A 20,734-nucleotide genomic window follows, 5' to 3' on the forward strand; every position below is an offset into this window, starting at 1 on the left:
CTCCCTGCACCAAGTGCCTATCCGCTGCAGATCTTCCTGCATTTCGCTACAATTTTCTAATGCTGCAACTTCTCTGTATACTACAGCATCACCCGCGAAAAGCCGCATGGAAATTCCGACACTCTCTACTAGGTCATTTATATACATTGTGAAAAGCAATGGTCCCATAACACTCCCCTGTGGCACGCCAGAGGTTACTTTAGCATCTGTAGACGTCTCTCCATTGATAACAACATGCTGTGTTCTGTTTGCTAAAAAGTCTTCAATCCAGCCACACAGCTGGAAAGGGTAGGCAGAGATCCAAAGCTCTATACTATTTATGATTTTTACAATTCAATTCAATTAAATTAAATTGAGACCTTTTGCACTCCAGAAAAAGTAGGTCTAATGCCATTAACTGAAACAGTCTGAAACTTGATACAATTATAATCTGAGGGAAACATATTCCTCCGTTCACCACAACCCTCATGACAGCTTCAGTCAAATCAATGACAAGTCCATGATTAGATTTTATATTAATTAGTGGGGTTAAAAATTTAATTCTATTTACAGTAACATCGGTTTGATCATAACACACAAAAGTATAACAATGTCTAACATACCTGCTGAAAGAGTTACACAAGCCTGCACTTCTTTTCCTTCACTATCTAGTCTTGTTAGTGGCAATGGAGCTGCTAAATTTGGTGATAACTGTGGCAATGGTGACGAGTGCACAACAGATGCACACTGTACAGACCCTAGTGCCAAACCTCTCAAGAAAGTTGAGCCATCCTTAATAAATCTGAAAGTAAGACATCATGTGAAGACATAACATTAATTTTAACAAAGTGAGAGTTACATCTACCAGTGTCCCTGAGTATCAGACAAAGCCTCTATTACTTCACAAGCAGACAGTGTCTCATAATCAGCAGTTGCTCAGTCACTCACAAGACTGTCATTACTGTGATCAAGTTGCTACTGAACATCTTGATCTTTTCCTCTTTTCTGAGGTGTAAAACAAACTTCTACCAAACATGAATGAAAATATAGCCAATGTTAGAAAGAACCATATTCTACATCAAAACCTTTCACAACTGTACCACCTCATAAATGACCTCCCAACAAGTACATTTATACAAAAAATAAATTTTCACTAATTTATGAATGCAAAACTAATATGGGGAGCTGTAATCTCTCTTTGGATGAATTATACGAGCAATACATCAGTCACAAAAAGTTTGATGAGACATGTTTTATCAAGTGAAGTTCACTGACAGGCATGTCTGACATATATATGAGGCAGTAGTGCAAACAACCACATGTGAACAAGATTGTGAAAACTGTAAATGTAAAATATGAGAATTATGGATTGCAAACAATTGTACAGGCTGAGCAACATACTGTGGCTGTGTCAAATATTTGTGTAAAGGACTCTGCATGAACATCAATGATATTTATGGTCTTCAAATGAAGGTAAACACAAAATAGGAGATCACTACACTTTCATCTTGATGATGCCAAAGAGCACCTTATTATGAAGTTATAGTGTTTGAATGTGGATGAATTCTCCATTTATGTGAGCTTTCATATCTTGTAACTACCTACAGTGAAGAGGTAGGATATATACAATCATAAATGTCATTAACTGCCAGTGGACCACAAGTAAATCACCATGAAATGACAGACACATGGCAATAATGAAGTCCAGGGATTCATTTTGAAAGAGGGCACAAATTTAGAGCCTGAAACAAGTATGCCACTACCTTCACCCCTGATCACTATTGTCTGCTGTGCCATAGACCTCATGCATGTACTCCTTTGTGTAGCATTACCGACAACAGGAAACAGATTTTGGGCATAATGTTTTATTGCTCTGTATATTTAAACCATTCTTTATTCTGTTACATGCCACCCATACAAAATCCATTCATCTAATGATTCCTTCATTATTTTGAAATTATCACAAGCAGGATATACCATCAGATTACTAAATGCACACTGTTGAACAGATGATGCAAGAGTCAACCATATACTACGGTTAGATTTCATTGCTCAAAATGGAAATGTTACTTGACTATACATGGCAGACAAGTTTTATGTGATCCAGACACAGAAGAAAGATGAAAGACTGTTTGTCTGTGAGGCACTTATGAGCAGAGACATTGGCTTCCTTGCCAATCATTTATTGCATTTGGAAACCTAACACAGGTAGCAGCAGTCCAGTTATCTTTATGCATTATTACATTTACAAAAACTCCTCCATTTGTTGTGGCATTAAGAAATAGTAATGCAGAGCTTCCCAACAGATGAAATATACATGCTGGTTCAGGAGAACTGCACAGTTTAGAAATCAGGATACAGGAAGTGGCAAACTAAAACTTTCAAGTGGATCATAAAGCATTCATGGATTGCTCTCATGAATTGTCCTCATAAGGAAAGGGTCTGCTCCACATTTCATATTAGCACACACTCCATCATGAATTGAAACCCTAATTCCAGTAATAATGGGTCCTGGGAACGTTTTTATATGTACTTCCTTTCCAATGATTAGTGCTTTACTTTCCAAAAGGATTAGCACTATCACAGATTGTACAACTGCGAGAACTAAAATTAGTTTAATGACTGTTTCTCTCCTGGAGTCATGACCTGGACTACAAAAGCATACGGTTGTCATTAATCAGCAGCAGGATTCCAAGGATCACTGAACTTACTCCTAATATGGTACAGGACCCTCTGTGCTACATGACATTATTAAAAGGTCTTACAGTTCACAATTTCCAACAAAGCAATACACACCCACACACAGTTAGGTTCTTCTCATATCTCTGCAATTCACACACCTGGAGCCATCAACCTCAGATACAACTGACTGTACATTCCTTGAAACTGTTTCAAGGGTAGCACTGAATCTTCTATAATTGGCATTCATATGTTAAACTGTTCTACGAAGTCTATCTGGAAGTAACTGCTAGAAATGAGCTGATATTTTTTGCTCCAACAGCTCTGTCATTATATGCACCACCATTTCGTCCCCAAGTTTAGGTTTGCAGAATTTGGTTTCCAGAGGAAAAACTGCCAAAAGCTGATAGACACTATTGTTTCAGGGATTTCCACATGAGTGTAACTATTCACATCTGGGCCACATATTGCTGTCATATCTTAATGCCACAGAGATATGAGAATTAAATGGTATTTTTCAAGCCATTTGTTTGTGTTACTAGTTAGCTTCAGATTACAACTACATGCTGGATGAGGAGAACTGCACAATTTTAGAAATTATTACAGATGGAGTAGTAAACTAAAACTGTAAACTGGTGACAAGAAGTGTAAAACATAACTTTAGTTAGTCTAGTATTATTTTATTTATTCACCAGTTAATTATCTGGGTTTACTTATGTATGGGGCCTTTTAGAAACACAACATCAGCAACATGTACAACAAAATCACTTTCATCAAAACATGTGGCTATTGTTGTGGAAGCAGCAGGAGTCACAGGTGCTACAGCACCAGCAGCTCTTGTAATACCTCACTCCGACTCACATTTTACCAATTTCAGCATTCTACTGCTGCTGAGAAGAAAAGGTCACCTTCATCACATTGTCCAGATGGGACATGTCACACGTCCCATCTTGCCACATGCCACATATCAACATCTTGACAACTTGTTAACTTTATGTGGCCTTCAGGTTTTTCCTCTCCCTTCATGTTTGACAAGCTCAACATTATTTTTGTCTGCTACTGCCAGAATCTTGTTGTGCTCAAGTGGTTATATTTATTTTGAGCACCAAAGAATCAGATCAATCACATGTACTTGACTGTGAGGCCCAAGTCAACTCTACCAATTTGTCTATGCCAGCTCTGTGCAATCTATCTTACAGGGACAGCCTTGTAAGGGGCCACACGGTAAACATGTCTTATATGAGAGCCAATGCTCTAGAAACGACTGACTGCCTCTCAACACTGTCTTGGCCATTGCACAATATTTACACTTAAAGGTTTGCAATGACACTAACAGAAAGTGTTGTCTTCACACCATCACTGCTTTGCTGACACTGCAGTTCACATACAAGGGCCAACACCACCAGTGGAGTCTGGTCTCGTCATACTGCTCAGACTGTTTCTGCCACCACAATCAAGTGGCTCACTCTCACTGCCAAGCCTCTCTTGCTGATTGTGACTGACAGGTACAGCTCTCAGTCATGTGTCACAGTCTACACAGGCAGACCTCTTGGACACACATGTGATAAAGCAGCAGGAGCTGTCATGTGACTGGTTTTTGTCATATCACTAGGTTCCAATCTAGTCCAGCGCCCGGAATTTGACAGTGTTTATTGGTGCTGACATAGGGATTCTTGGGTTTTTCAGTTCCTCTAAAACACTGTTGGTAAGTCACCTCATTTGTCAATCACCTATCCCAGTAATAGGTAATACCCTGATAGGTAATACACTGATCATCCAGAACATTATGACCACTGACCTACTATTAATATAAACCTGTCCAGGCCATAGCAGCATCACCTGGTGAGTAAAGAATGCTAGTCAGACACATGCACGTTGCCTGTAGCATCAGTGAAAATGCTGTCCATGTGTAGAATGGAGAAGGTGCATGTTCTACCTGAGTTTGACCGAGGGCAGATTGTGATGGCCTGGAGGTTTGGCATGAGAATTTTGGAAAGTGCACAACTTGTCGGGTGTTTGAGGAGTGTGTGGTGAGTGTCTTCAACACATGGTGAAACCACATCCAGATATCGTGGGGTTGGGTGGCCATCCCTCATTACAGTTGTCGGACGTTCTAGGGTGAGCAGACTGATAAAACAGGACAGGTGGTACACACTGGTCGAACGAACACAAGACTTTAATGCTGGGCAGAGTACAAGAGTATCTGAACACACAGTGTACTGAACACTCCTAATGATGGGCCCCCACAGCCGATTATCCATGCTTGTGCCAATTTTAACACCACGACACTGGCAACTACGACTGAAATGGGCACGTGACTGTCAGCACTAGAGGTTAGTGCACTGGCAGAGCATCACATGGTCTGATGAATCCCTATACCTTCTTCATCATGCCAATGGGAGGGCACGAATCCGTTGTTTTCCAGGGGAACAGCTCCTTGACACTTGTACTGCAGGATGGAGACAAGCTGGTGTCAGCTCTATTATGCTCTGGAGAACATTCACATGTGCATCCATGGGCCCAGTGGAGCTTACACGAGGCTCCGTGATGGCCGAGTAGTATTGTACACTGGTTACAGACCATGTACACCCTTCATGATTATCATGTTCCCCAATGGCAGTGGCACTTTTCAACAAGATAATGTGCCATGTCACAAGGGCAGGAGTGTGATGGAATGGTTTATGGAACACACTGGCAAGTTCCAATTGATGCGCTGGCCCCGCAACTCACCAGATCTGAACCTGATTGAACACATCTGGGACATAATTGAATGTGGTGTCAGAGCTCATTGCATCCCCAGAATGGGAATTACATAACTTGTGTGTGTAGATATGGTGCCAACACCCTCCAGTGACCTACCAAAGCCATATTTTTTTAATACTACGATGTGTCACTGCTGTTACCCATGCCATGTTACCCATGGCTATTTGGTAGGTAGTCATACTGCTCTGGTTTATCAGTGTATAAGTTGATCATGCGCCATCTCAGGTTTGTGGCAGTCAACTGCGACGATGTGTGGAACACATCTGGCTCAAGTCCCTTTGATAGCTTTTACTATTGCATCATAAACTTCATGCAGCTGGTATCAGAAGTTGTCCCATTTTGAGATATAGGTAATATCTGCATGACAATCCCTTTCTTATTAGACCACGCTTTAAGTTATGCTACAGATTTTGCTACTCAGATCACTCTCAATATTGGTGCCATATTTTGGTTTCAAAGGAACAGTACTGTTCCTATATGCCATCTGTGACACAGTGAGAGTATAACCCATAGCCTTGTGTCTAGAAATTTTGCAACATATCCTATACACAATGAATCTTTCACTCTGCAGCAGAATGTGCACTGTTTTGAAACTTCCTGCCATACCATAACTGTGTGTTAGACCAGTACTCGAGCTGGAATGCAGGAGAGAGGTACTGACAGAAGTGAAGCTGTGAGTACAGGTTACAGTCAATCCCAGACAGATCAGTCAATATGGGGGTTCAAGTCTCAGTGTAACAGACAGTTTTAATTTGGGAGGAAGTTTTGTATCCTATTCAGCTGCTGAGAGATCCCAGTCATCACTGTCCACAAACAGTAGGGATCTTCTGCTCATAAGGAGATTTCTAAGTGCCTGTCGAAACATAAACTGTCATCGACCATACAAATTGGCACATTCTGCGAAGTTGTTTTCTTATTTCACTTGTAGCGATTGTGTATCTGAAATTAACTTCATGGAAGCATATTTCCAGCTGCTTCTTTATGAGAATTCATGAACCTTTATAGTAATGAATACCCCCATTTTCATTAGAATCATTGACTGCTTTTCAGTACTTCCCATTTTTAGTGTTTCTTGGAACAGTTATTACGTGATATTCCCTGCTGATTGATCTATGTTGAGGTCATAACTGTTATTTGTAGAAAGCAAGCAGATCACCTTTGTAGCCTTCAATGTCTGTTAACCCTACTACAGCATATCACCATCTTTTGCAACTTGCAGTCAGTGTTTAGCTAACTTATTAGCAGAGCATTCCAAATGCGGTCACATTTGTCACATTATTCAATGAGCAGCACAAAAATGATGCACAATTTGTCCTGACACTTAAGTATGAGGAAACATTTGATTTAGTCATATGTTGCTACTCTAAACTTTGCGCTTAGCAGTTTCACTTTGAAACAGCACTTTACACTTGCTTCTTCTTATGGCCTTAGTGCATAGCTCTTTCATAAGAAAAGATGATTTGGGAAAGCCACTACCTGATTCTTGGATAATCTTGTTCTCCAGCTAAGATAAATACTGCAAAATCAAGTAGGAAGTTCTTTCCAACAATTTTAGCATTCATATATTTCATGAGTCTCTTTTTGGGGCCACCTTTGAGCTTTTCATGTGCTAAAACAAGCTGTTCCTAGAGATGGGCATGTATGTGCACCACATAATGGCTGCACTGTTTTAATCTATTGCTAAGCAGCTCCAAGTAAAACATCTCTTCAGCCATATTTTAGTAAAAAAGTAATACATGAAACCATTCCAAGTAACACAAATATGTCTTTATTCATAACCCTCTGAACAATAATGGAAGTAAGCCTCTCATGACTTCACATGTAATAAGACAAAAGAATCATACAGAAGGTGCAACATAAGCAAGACACAGAACAATTGATGTGAGCAGTACAAACTAAAAGAACAGAGTGAGAGTCAGCACTGCTCCCCACGTATATAGGTGCGAGTCACCGGTAGACCGTGCAGCAGAAACATTGCTGTGTGCATGCTTCCTGCAGGTGGACCTCTACTGGTCGGCCCACACTGATACAGTTGGTGGTTGATTTAAGTACACATGTGTGGCAACACTACAGTTGGCACACTCACACTCACTCGCAGTAGTAGCAGGATACAGCACACCTCTCCCTTGTGCAAAGATGGGACTGAGGCAAAAGAGGAGATGCCCATGGCCCAATGAGAGACACATTCATCAGATCTGGAATGGTGGCAGGCAGTGCTGACAGCAGGGATGGGACAATGTGCTGGGCCAGAGCGTGTTGAGACACGAATGTGCCCGAGGGCAGTGGGCCCACGTGGCGCCCAATGACAGCACTAGGGAGGAGAGTGCCATTACCATTTCTGCATCATCATCATCAGCAGGCAGACCCCAGTGTGGAGGAGATGGGTGTGGACTCACCGGCGATGACAGCTGAGGCAATGATGGCGAGGGGGCCGACGGAGGTGGACGACCAAAACAGCAGACTGCAGCAACGGATCTGAGGCCAGAGGAGGACCAGTGCCCAGCACCAGGAAGCAGGAACCCCAGGACAAAACACATGGAGGTGGCAGCCAATGGGATGGGGACACCTCTACAGCAGGTGACGACAGGCTTGAGGTGGAGGGTGGCGGGGCAGGCTGCGGCAACGGGGGCCATACCTGTGAACTGGTAGCTTCTGGTGGTGAGTGGGGATGCAACTGGTCAAAGCAGTGCACTGGTGACCAAACCCTCATGCCCACAGCAGTGATACTGGTGTGAAGTGGCTGGAGGAACCCAATCGTGGCAGGTGTGGTACAGCCCACATAGGTGGAGGAGCAGGTGTGGCAGCCAGCCACCAAGCAACTCAGCTCCTCCATAGTTGTGAAGCAATAGGCATTCAGAAAATTGAGAAGGGTGACATCTGGTGAAGATTGCACAACAGACTTTATCATTTGGAACTTGAATGGGCACTAGTCATTCTGCCTTGCCATTTGATTGAGGGTGGAATGGTGGAGCAGTAACATGATGAATAGCGTGACGGGAACAAAACAAATGAAAGGCTTGGGAAATGTGTAATGGGGTCCATTGTCAGAAAATAAGGTACAAGGCAACTTCTTAATAGAAAAAAACTCAAGAATGTGTGAATTGTGACCTCAGCTGACATCAACACACACTAGAGAATGTAAGGAAACTGGGAAAACGTATCTACAACCAAGAGCAAATATGAATTCGAGAAGGAACTTGCAAAGTCAACATCAATGCATTCCCCTGGCTTGTATGGAGCAACCCAGGGGGACATAGACTCCCTGGGAGCTGCCTGTTATCAGGCACACTGCTCAGAAACTGCACCAACACAGACAATTTTGCCATTGATTCCTGGTCAAAAATCATATTTCCTAGCTAACAGTTGAGTACATGAAACTCCCCAATGGCCCTGCTGGAGAAGACATAGAACCTCACACCATAACACAATGGGAATAACTATGCTGGGAGAGAGGTCTTCCATGGACAACAGCAAAACACAGTAAAAAACAGAGAGGCGATATCATAAGGAAAAATAGTTCCACACAGGGTCTGAAGCCTGACCTTGCAGTTTATCTGGCCAGCCCTGTTGAACAAACTGAACCACCTGACAGAGAACTGGGTCAGCATCAATGACAACTGATATGCATGAGCTTGTAATTGGAAAACCCCAGACTGTGGCCTGCATTACAGTATTAAGATGGAAGCAAAGCAATTCTTCACAATCAAAGTCAACATCAGGACCCACAGGAAGGTGGGACAAGGTATCCGCATTGGCATGTTCAGTCACAGGTTGAAAATGGATTTCATAATTGCATTGAGACAAGAACAGCGCTCAGTATTCTAGGCAGTACACTGCCTTGTCAAGCAAGGAAGTGTGAGGGTTAAAAGAGGAAACCAAGGGTTTATGGTCAGTAATAAAGTGAAACATGGAGCCATACAAAAAAAAAACATAAAATTTCTTGAGAGTAACCCTGCTGGGCTGGAGTGGGAGATTTAGAGGCAAAAGCAACAGGTTGTTCAGAACCACTGGCATATTGGTGCACTAGGACCACACTAAGGCCATAATGTGAAGTGTCAGTTGCCATCTTTGTGCTGGTCTGGACAGAAGATAGCTAAGAGGGGGCCGAAAGTAGCTTGGTTTTCAACATTTGAAAAGCACATTCACAATCCATACTCCATCAAAAAGGTACATTCTCACGTAACAAGGCATGCAATGGGTGGGCCAACTCCAGCAGGAATTTATGGTAGTAAGCTACCTTCCTTAGGCAGGCCTGAAGCTCCTTCATGGACATGGGGCAAGGCCTAGACATAACAGCAGAGATGTGGTCCGGCAGAGGGCAAACCGCATTCCATGTGACTTCAAACCCCGAATAAACAATAAAAGGTTGGAAAAAACTGAGATTTTGTGAGGTTACACCATAAGCCTGAGGACTTTAAAACAGAAAACAAAGTGCACAAATTTTGCAAGTGATTGGCCACGGAGGAGCAGAGATAATAAATGCAACCCAGGACAGTCTTAGTCAATTGCTCTAAAAATCACTTGAAAATAGCAGGGCTCCTATCAACACCAAAAGGAAGGAGCAAATATTGATAGAGACCACAAGGAGTATTCAGAACCGGAATTTGCCAAGACTCTTCATCCATATAAACCTACAGGTATGCTTCAGTCAAAGCAATTTTAGGAAAGTACTGGCCACTCGATATTTTCACCTACAGTTCCTCCTGGTGTGGGAGAAGATATATATCCACAGTCGACCCTAGTACTGAAGTCTCCACGGTGGTGAAATTTTCCTGATGGCTTCTGAACTACAACCAGCAGAGGTAATAACCATTCACTAGCCATAAGAGGTTGCACCACCCCTAGAGACTGTAGTCTGTCCAATTCTGCTTTCATCTGACATTTCACGGTGACAGGAATAGCACGTGCATGACAAAAATGAGACCATGACAAAAATGAGACCAAGCCAAAAAGGCCAAGCCATGGATTTCAAAGAAATATGAGAAGAAAAATTTGTAGCATACTCTCTACCTTCTGAAAACAAATCTGAAAACTCCTCACATGGTGTTTCCGTGTGTGTGTGTGTGTGTGTGTGTGTGTGAGAGAGAGAGAGAGAGAGAGAGAGAGAGAGAGAGAGAGAGAGAGAGAGAGAGAGAGATCTGATGGATGCCCAATGGCGAGGTCATCAGTGCCCTTACACTTATAAAAACAAATGAATGTGGAGATGAACTAAAAGTGTTGTACATGTATGCACTCAAAATGACCACACAGTCACTCTGTATCACATGCACTCTCACATGCACTAAAACCAATTAGGAGGAAAGAGAGGTAATCAAGAAATTAAAACACAGAGAAAATTTAACAAAGAACAAGGAACTAAAAGAAAAGCACAGGTAAATATGACTGACTTACAAAAATCTAAGATGAGCCAGCCACTCTTTGACACATTAAGAACATCTCCTTAAATTCTTGTTAAAAACATTGGGCAATTCACAAAACTTTAAAACCCTAACCACATTCGTTTAAGCATTACCTAAAATAGATGGCAAATCTGCCACAGTCCGCTGGTCGGCAAATAAAATGCAGTCCAATAAAATGAGGTGCACTGTGATCTGCAGGCCACAAGTACCACACATTGGAGGGTTCTCTCAGCAGAGTAAGAATCCATGTGTCATAGGTCTGTGGCCTATGAAAAGACGAGGAAGAAGGACTTCGTCCCACCAACGCGGCTGGAAGGAAGTACTCCACGACCGAGTTGTGGGCTTGATGACACGGAGCATGTTATTGGTCACTGCTAGCCACTCGTCTTCCCATCAACACATGACTTTGTACCTCAACAGAGAGGTGATAGCATGCAGGGGGATAGCACACCAAAATACCAGAGGATCACAAAACGCCTCCTTGGCTGTTCAATCCATCCTTTCATTCCCCGTAATTCCAATGTGCCAGGTACCCAGCACAAAGACACCTCCTTCTCCAGTTGTTGTTGTTGTTGTTGTAGGAGGGCATCCTGGATATTCTGGGATACTGTATCTGCTGGGTAAAACTGTTGGGTAGAGTAAAGAGAGCTCAGAGAGTCTGAGCAGACAAGAAATCTAACACCTTATCTGCTCCAGTGCTTGCAAGATTGCATATAATTCTGCCTCAAAGATGGTAAATTCTGGAGGCAGTCTGACCTTGAGGACACGATCCGGAAAAACAACAGACCAACCAACAGAGTCCCCTTGCTTAGACCAATCCATAAAAACACCTACATGGTCATGGTATTCAGATGTAATATCAGAGAATATCAGATTAAAGATGGAAGCAGGAGTGCTATCTGTCCTGTACCACATCCGATCTAAAATCACTCTAAGCCCTCCAGCAACCAGGGTTGCAGGCAGTTAAAACCCTGGATTTGGGGTCATACTGGCTCCACACTGAGTGACTCCAGCACACATTGCATGCGAATTCCAAATGGCATTGTGGCTCATGGACAGTTGGAAAAAAGGCATTCCAGAGGTGGATGTGCAACAGTATGGTGTGTGGGTGAAGTTGGAGCTGCAAAGAACTTACACACCTGTCGCACCATGAAGAGCTGGCACCAGATGGTAGGTGGTAGTTCTCCCACTTCAGCAGAGATACTAAGTATGGGACTGATCCGATAAACACCCGTGGCCAGCTGAATCCCCTCATGATGGACAGCATCAATGATACGCAAGTAAGAGGACATTGCTGACCCATACACTGTGCAACCATAGTCCAGCTGCAAATGTACAAAAGCCCGATGAAGCTGAAGGAGATGCACACTGTCCGCTCCCCAAGACCTGTGCCTAAGGCACTTGATGATGTTCAGTGCCCTCAGGGTTCTGGCTTTCAGGTCTCACAGGTGTGGTAGCCATGACAATCGGGAGTCAAAAATGAGGCCCAGAAACGCACTGTGTCTCTCAAATGTAGGATGGTGTCCCCCATATTCAAGGCACGCAAATTAAAAAGATGATGAGAATTATTGAAATGAACACACACTTATCTGCAGAAAACTGAAAACCCATCTTTGCAGCCCACTCCTCTAATCGCCGCACTGTAAGTTGCAACAGAGGGCTCACTGTTGCAATACTGGAGGAGGAAAGAAAACAACAAAATCATCTACAAATAAGGAGCACTGTAAAGGACTTCTTACCATAGATGTGATACTGTTGATGGCTATGGAAAAGAGGGTAACACTTAAAACATTGCCCTGAGGAACACCATTCTCCTGCTCAGATCAATCAGACAGTGTGTCACCAACTCAGGTCCTAAAAAATCTCTGAGACAGTAAAGACCATATGAAGATGGGGAGGTGGCCACAAAAGCCCCATTGATACAGTTGGGTGAGAATACGTCGTCTCCAAGTAGTATCGTATGCCTTACTTATATCGAAGTATATGCCGATACAGTGATGCTTACAGAGGATAGCCTGCTGAATAGCCACCTCTAGGAGGGTCAGATTGTTGACAGTGGACCAAAATCTTCAGAATCCATACTGAGAGCAGCCAAAGAGTTGCCTGATCTCCAACAACCAGACCAGATGATGGTTAACCATTCGCTCCAGGGTCTTTCCTACGCAGCTCATTAAGACGATACTCCAATAACTACTGGGACACATGCAGTCCTTTCCTGGTTTGAGGAGAGGTATCAGAATTGCCTTTCCAGAGCAGTTGCAGATCGCTGGAGACAGGCTCTCAGTCCCAGCATCATGAGCATCTTTTCCACAGTTCCCGCAGATCTCTTCACCTTCACAAGTCATGGTTATATGGCCGGAACACTGGTATTTATAGCACTGCATAGGGTTTGGAATATAAGGCCAAATGTTAAGTTGAAGGAACCCCACCATAAGATGTTCAGGCAGTGTCAGAGAATTGAATGTGACAATGAAAGTGGCAGTCTTTTCAGTTGCTCCAGAGAGAGTGTGGCAGATATGATACGCAAGTTGGGATGGAAGTCATTAAAGCAAAGACGTTTTTCGTCTTGGCAAGATCTATTTACGAAATTTCAGTCACCAACTTTCTCTTCCAAATGCGAAAATATTTTGTTGAGCCCAACCTACATAGGTAGGAATGATCATCAACACAAAATTAGAGAAATCAGAGCTCGAACAGAAAGGTTTAGGTGTTCATTTTTCCCGCACGCTGTTCGGGAGGGGAATTATAGAGAGATAGTATGATTGTGGTTCGATTAACCCTCTGCCAAGCACTTAAATGTGAATTGCAGAGTAATCATGTAGATGTAGATTCCTGTGTGTTTGTTGCTCCACATTGATTATTCCCTGTGATGCCCATCCTTGCCTCAGTTTTGCAGTGTCCATGTCCATGAAATCCCAGCATGTGACAACACCATTACTGGAGTTGAGAGAGGTGTGCATCTCAACAATGATATCATAGTCACCCAGTTTCTGTCATTTCTTAAGAAGGTCTACCAGCTTTGACCTGTTAGTTTCAATCAGCAATGAGCCATTACACTATCATTTCATAGATTTTAATATTTCCAGCAAGGCCTTCCAAACCCTTATGGATATAAAAGGGGGACACTTCAAATTTCCCCTTCTTTCTCTTTATCACCAGAAACACATTGTTATTCATGAATCCATTAGCCCTGTTCCTGCAGCCAAAAGTATTCTTATTATCAGGATGACTAGCCTCTCTCATTCTTTTGGATGAATGGGTCTGAATACTTTCAGGCAGAACACCTTTCCCACTGGGAGGAGAAGATGATTTTGAGGGTTTCATCTCGGTCCCATGAGCAGTTAGGGAAATAAGGGTCCACTCAGACAGAGTCTCGCATGCCTGAGTAAGCCTTATACAACTGATGTGCGGCAGGTTCCCCAGAGGTTGCCCGCTAATGACTGTTCCACCTCAACAGCCATGCAATCCATCAGCATGCAGCACACCTCAATATTGAGATTTTATAGAGTTTTACCCCGTCCTCGCAATCCAGGTGGTCAAGCCAAGATCCCCACTCCCTCAGACACACAACGTTACACCACCGCCTGGTGCAGTGGTCGCTAAAGCATGCCCAGAGATTACGATGACAGGGAACTGGCGGTGCTTACCAGTCCCCAGCTCAGGAACCCTGGAGTCGTCAAGCCTGCACCCAGCAAATCAATTCTGAGCCCCTGAGGGCCACAGTGTTTCCAATTGAGAATATGATACCTGATTGGACGTAAGGTGAACTGCATTCGTGATGGAAAATCCAAATGCCTGAAATAAATCCAGCCCAAACACATTCTCAACACCAGCATCAGCAACCACCAAAAATGTAATGGAGTGAACTACTGATTTGTAAGAGGCAGAAGCGATAAATTGTCCAAACAGTGGAATGTTCTGTTTGCTATAACTAACCAGCTTCTGTGTGACTGATGTCGAAGGCAGTGAGCCTAAACTCACATAGGTTTGAGAATTCAATTCACTGCAGCACTTGTGCGACTTGTAACTGGAGCATTTGGCAAAAAACACTTAATTCAATGGACAACTTGGCGGAAATTACAAGCATTGGAGACACAAAATTTATGTCCATGTCCATATTCTTTGGTGAACGACACATGGAGGCGATGTGGCCTTTCTTCTGGCAAGCATTACAAGTAGCTTAGCACTTAGGGCACGTCAAATGTTCATGCCCGACAAAACAGAAAAGAAAAGATGGAAACAGAGAATGCTGAGGCTGGCACTGTGGCAGTCGCAGCTGTGTGGGTTGGCCTTGATCTGCTCGGCACTGGGCCCACATGTCTACTGCAACCACTGCCACTTCCTTATGCAAGCTAGCTGTCGTCCTGGTGTAACAGCACTACCACATCATTCCACATTTCAATTTGGTCACCTGCTGCCTGAGAAACTTCAAAAGATTGTGCTATTTGCTAAATTTCTGCCAACATGGGGTTTTCACAGAGTAAAGTCTCCTGGTGCACTTCCTTGTACAGAGCTAAACAGATAATTGTGTTGCACTTCAAAGAGTCTGCATAAGAGCATCAGTAATGAATTGACACTTAATGGCTAAGGCCGTGAAGTTTGGCTGACCACACTCTGTATGACTGGTTTGGTTTCTTGCAGCATCAGTGGAATTCAACTTGTGCTGCTATGACATGCATTCATTTGTGATGGAAGTTGGACAATAAACTGCACATGTAATCAAAAGTAAGAGCTTCCTGTTCTCGTAAACGGGCAAGCTGACACAGTAATTGATACACCTTAGGTGGAATCCATGGTATGAATAATCCTTTGCGCAAATTCAAGTCTGTCACACCAAAAGCCAAAAAATGCTGCCTGAGTCTTTTTTCTTCAGCTTCCCAATCCTCAGCTGAATCATCATACAGAGGACAAGTGGGTGGATTAGACTGATAGAAAGATACCCTGTCTGTTAATGGAAGCCAACAAATTGCTCACTGTCAAAATAAGCTAGTCAGTCAGGGCCAGTAGCACAGCATCCATAATGACTAAACCTGATGAAACTGCACTTAAAGACTACACACACGGAAACCAGTCCACCCTTGTCACCAATTGTGTAGTAACCAAGTAGTACATGAAGTGGATCCAAGTAACACAAATATGGCTTTATTCATAAACGTCTGAACAATAATGGAGATAAGCCTCTCCTAACTCCACATGTAACAAGACAAAAGAATCATAAGAAGGTTCAACAGAAGCGATGCAGAGAACAACTGATGTAAGTGGTACAAACTAAAAAAACATAGAAGAGTGAGTCATCACTGCTTCGTGTGTATATAGGTGAGAGTTGGCAGTAGATGGCATAGCTGAGACTGCCGTGTGCGCGCTTCCTACACATGGCCTCTAGTGGCCAGTCTGTGCTGATACAGATGGTGGTCAATTTACACTTGGTGCAGTCACACTCTCGTACACTAGTAGCAGGATACAACACATATCAGGGACCGATGACCGTAGCAGTCTGGTCCCTTTACTCCCACTAACCAACCAACCAACACATATCATTCACCATATGAATGATGGCGTCCTAGAATGACTACCAGAGGGCTCAGAGATAGGTTTGACGATTTTACTGAGATTTTCTGCTAGGATAAGCATCTGCCCCCCATGGCCCTGACTACCAGACACCACATCCTGAATTTTCTAACAATGCTTCTGGCTGATAGTCATTTATGAGATGTGCCATTTCCTCAATATTTTCCAAGTGTCTTTGTCTCAGCAGACACAACCAGTCACACATTATCACTGTGGAGAGTAAATTCTACCACTTCATAATATACAGGGTGTCCCATTTATCTTGACCACCCTAAATAACTGTTTGTACAGATTTAAATTACAAAATGTTTCAATCAAATGTTCTCTAGGCATCAGGGAGACATCAATCAGCATGATTGCTTTCATTGTAGCTTTGTTTTTTACAAAGATATGATAGTGGTATGACTTTTTTAAATGGCACCCTGTATTTTTTATTCAGTGATTCATTTCCTCTCCTAAAGACCTATTCAAAAATGTATCACAGAGTACCATTCACACAAACACAACTTTATTAATTATATAACACAACACTGACATTGAAATTCCCAGCATTTAGTGCAGGTACTCGGGGTAATGGAACACATCCACATGCTGATATTGACAGAGGACAAATATAAACATAAGCAGAATGCACACCTGTCATTCTGTCAATCATCATCAGTTGAAGAGTTGTGTGAACAGAATGTACACCAATGAAGAGAAGGAAGAAATGCTACTCATCTATAGGGAAGGTAAGTTAGCAGAACAGTAATTTCAATACTGTTTTCTTATGTACAGGTACATTTAGTACAGTAGTTCAGTCCTTTTAAAGACTGTTGTGTACATTAGGCATACAGTAAAGGCTGTCCTTCCTAAAAACTGCATCGACATAACATCTCTCTTATTGTTGTGTTGAAGGTAGGTGAAATGCTACGCAGGCAGTGGAACTGTACAGAGAGCAATATCCTGACAAGAACCCACCTTCCTGATGGATGTTTTCTCATCTTGTTGCAATGCTTCAGGAAACAGAAAGTTTCAACCCATGACAACACACTTGCACAGATGAAGCTGCTGATGTTACTGTTCTCGCTTCTGTTGCTATGAATCCACATGTGAGCACACGACAGCTTGAACACAAGATTGGCATTCCTAAAACCAGTGTACATTGTATTCTTACACATCACCGGTTCCATCCTTACCCCCTACATCAAGAATTGCATGGGAATGATTTCCAGAAACACGTACAATTCTGTCAGTGGGCACAGCAGCAAATCCTCACCAACCTGAACTTCTTCTCCACAGTTCTGTTTACCGATGAATGTTCCTTCTCAAACACAGGATAGGTAAATACAAGGAACATGCATTATTGGTCCAGCAACAACCCATGATGGCTTAGACAGGTGGAACATCAGAATCAATGGAGAATTAATGCCTGGTGTGGGATGCTTGGTACTACAATTATTGGCCCTTACTTCATCAATGGTAGTCTAAATGGCACAGCTTATGTTAACTTCCTCAGACAAATTCTTCCTCCTCTTCTGGATGAAGTGCCGCTAAGAACCAGAACGTTTATTTGGTATCAACATGATGGTTGTCCAGCACATAATTCCTTGTCTGCACATTGTGTTCTGAACTGAAGGTATCCTGCCAGATGGATGGTCGAGGAGGAACAGTTACTTGGCCTGCTAGGACTCCTCATTTAAATCCTCTGGACTTTTTTCTTTGGGGATGCATTAAAGATGTTGTCTATCATGGTATTCCAACAACTCCAGAGGATATGCAGGAATGTATCATGGTTGCTTGTAATTTTCTTCAGCAGGCAGCACTGGAAGCAGTAAATAATTCTTTCATTCAACGAGTGCACCAGTGTATCGGTGTCCAGGGTCACCGCTTTGAGCACCTTTGAATTTTCTGCTCCTGGGCAATGGTAGAGGAGAGTCAAAGTCAATTTTGTGTTATGTTTTTACTTGGTTTTCATTTGTTTTCAGACAACTCCAGCAAGTGGATGAGTTTGTGATCCCGAGCTCAAAGTCAATGTTGTGTAATGTAATTAATAACGTCATGTTCCAGTGAATGGTACACTGTGATACATTTCTGAATAGGTCTTTAGGAGAGGAAATGAATTACTGAATAAAAAATACAGGGTACCATTTAAAAAAGTCATACTGCTGTTCATATATTTGTAAAAAACAAAGCTACAACAAAGGCAATCATGCTGATTGATGTCCCTCTGATGGCTAAAGAACATTTGCTTGAAACATTTTGTAATTTGCATCTGGACAAACAGTTATGTAGGGTGGTCAGGATAAATGGGACACCCTGTATAACACCTGTTTGATTGAATGCCCAATCATCTGTATGAGTTCTGTGGCTTGGTAGGTAAATGGGTAGGTGATTAACTACAAATCAAAAGGCTTTTAGTTTGAGTCTAGCTTGCTCTCAGAAGTTTATACTAGCACTCAATGCAAATAATATTTCTGGCAAAGTTTGTATGAAGCACAAATAAATTTTGATATTGCTCTTCTAAGCAGTATGTACTGCTTCTATTAAACAACAGCTTTTACTACAGTGAATCTGGAAGCCATACTTAGCAGCTTTTTTAAAATACAACTCTATATACATTCATAAACTTACAATGACATCAGACTCCATGCTTGGTTTAGTAAGCGCAAGTATGTCAGTGAAATGATGACAGCAAAATAACTTGGCACCAAATAACGTGGAATTTCTTTTAGAGGTGCCATGCTCTTCTCCAGCCACAGACCAAGTTCAATAGTGCCCGAGTACTGTTTGAGCCGATGAGAAATATAATCTGAAATTGGAATGTATTACTTTGAGTGACAGCACATTTCCTTGCACTCTCAGCATTTGACAATCCTGAATAAAGGACTTACCTATCATCCAGTTTCCTTCCCGTAGATTGTTACAAAATGGATGTCCAAGATCATTGATTGGCGTTATATCACAAAGCAGTGACATAAATCCTGTTAAAATGAGGAAAAAAAGATGTCACAAAACTCAAAAAACAACATCATAAATAACAGAGCTGAGAAAGATATCAACTTGGATTTTTTTGTGTTAAGTTATTAAGAGCTGATTTTTAATCCCTGAGAAAACCAAAGGAATGTATTAATCAGACTCTTAACAAATAATAAGGCAGGTTACTTCTTATGGCATTCGTGTCAAGAATATATTACTCACTCAACAGTTTATGGGAAAACAAGAGTTCTAACTCAACTATAGTTAATGCAGTACATCATTAAAACGCATCTGCTTCCTTTTATAAAACAGCTTTTCAATACAGCTCCTCTGTAATCCCTGCGTAAAATTTAACAAATAATAAGGCAGATTACTTTTTATGGCATTCGTGTCAAGAATATATCACTCACTCAACAGTTTATGGGAAAACAAGAGTTCTAACTCAACTATAGTTAATGCAGTACATCATTAAAATGCATCTGCTTCCTTTTATAAAACAGCTTTTCAATACAGTTCCTCTGTAATCCCTGCGTAAAATTTGTAGGTTACCAAAATGTTATATTGATAGACACACAAACAAACACACAAAATTCAAGCTTTCGCAACCAACGGTTGGTTCATCAGGAAAGAGGGAAGGAGAGGGAAAGACGAAAGGATGTGGGTTTTAAGGGAGAGGGTAAGGAGTCATTCCAATCCCAGGAGCGGAAAGACCTTAGGGGGAAGAAAGGACAGGTATACACTCGCACACACACACACATATCCATCCGCACATACACAGACACAAGCAGACTGCTATTTACAGAAAGATCTAATGAACAAAATTATAAGATGAAACCAATGGTAAATGGCCTCTAAGACCATGATATACATCCCACGTGTCAAATGTTAATACTCATCAATATACAATATCTATTATATCTGAGTCCAGGAAGGATTACAGTAACCAAAAGACTGTTTCTTTTGGAAACCACCTTAGACACAAGAACTAGAGTGATGCATGCTGTGCTCATGACACGAATGAAAAACACAACACATTTATTAATAATGTTCCTAACTTACTTGAAAACTATATCAACTAAAAGTAACCCAGATGAGACCAAACTCTACAAAAAAGCCATGGGTTACTAAAGAAATAAATGTATCTTGTAGAACAAAAAGGAGACATCTGTCTATCAGAGAAAGCTCTGATGTTGTTGCCGTCATTGATTACAAGGCATACTGCAAGTTACTGGAGAAACTAATATAGACACTGAAGCAAATGTTTTACGAGACAAAAATAGTCACATCAGGTAATGAAATAAATACAGTATGTGACATAGTGAAAGAGGAGAGGTGATGAGTAGCAGATAGCTTTAAGAGTAAATTATACATTGACAACAGGTGGATGC

General features: G+C 42.0%; 1 protein-coding gene across 5 annotated transcripts in view; it reads right to left on the reverse strand.

The window, feature by feature from the left end:
* Positions 1–20,734, reverse strand: part of LOC126469714 (glycogen debranching enzyme) — a 204,835-nt gene that overhangs the window by 31,862 nt on the left and 152,239 nt on the right. For all 5 annotated transcript variants that reach the window (XM_050096902.1, XM_050096903.1, XM_050096900.1 and 2 more), the window contains exons 17-19: positions 19,262–19,351; positions 19,002–19,179; positions 603–781 (exon numbers count right to left, since the gene is read on the reverse strand). In XM_050096902.1, the coding sequence (XP_049952859.1) occupies positions 603–781; positions 19,002–19,179; positions 19,262–19,351 (447 nt within the window). The remainder of the gene's footprint in view (positions 1–602; positions 782–19,001; positions 19,180–19,261; positions 19,352–20,734) is intronic.

Source organism: Schistocerca serialis, chromosome 3, assembly GCF_023864345.2.
Source record: "Schistocerca serialis cubense isolate TAMUIC-IGC-003099 chromosome 3, iqSchSeri2.2, whole genome shotgun sequence".
Lineage (NCBI taxonomy): Eukaryota > Metazoa > Arthropoda > Insecta > Orthoptera > Acrididae > Schistocerca > Schistocerca serialis.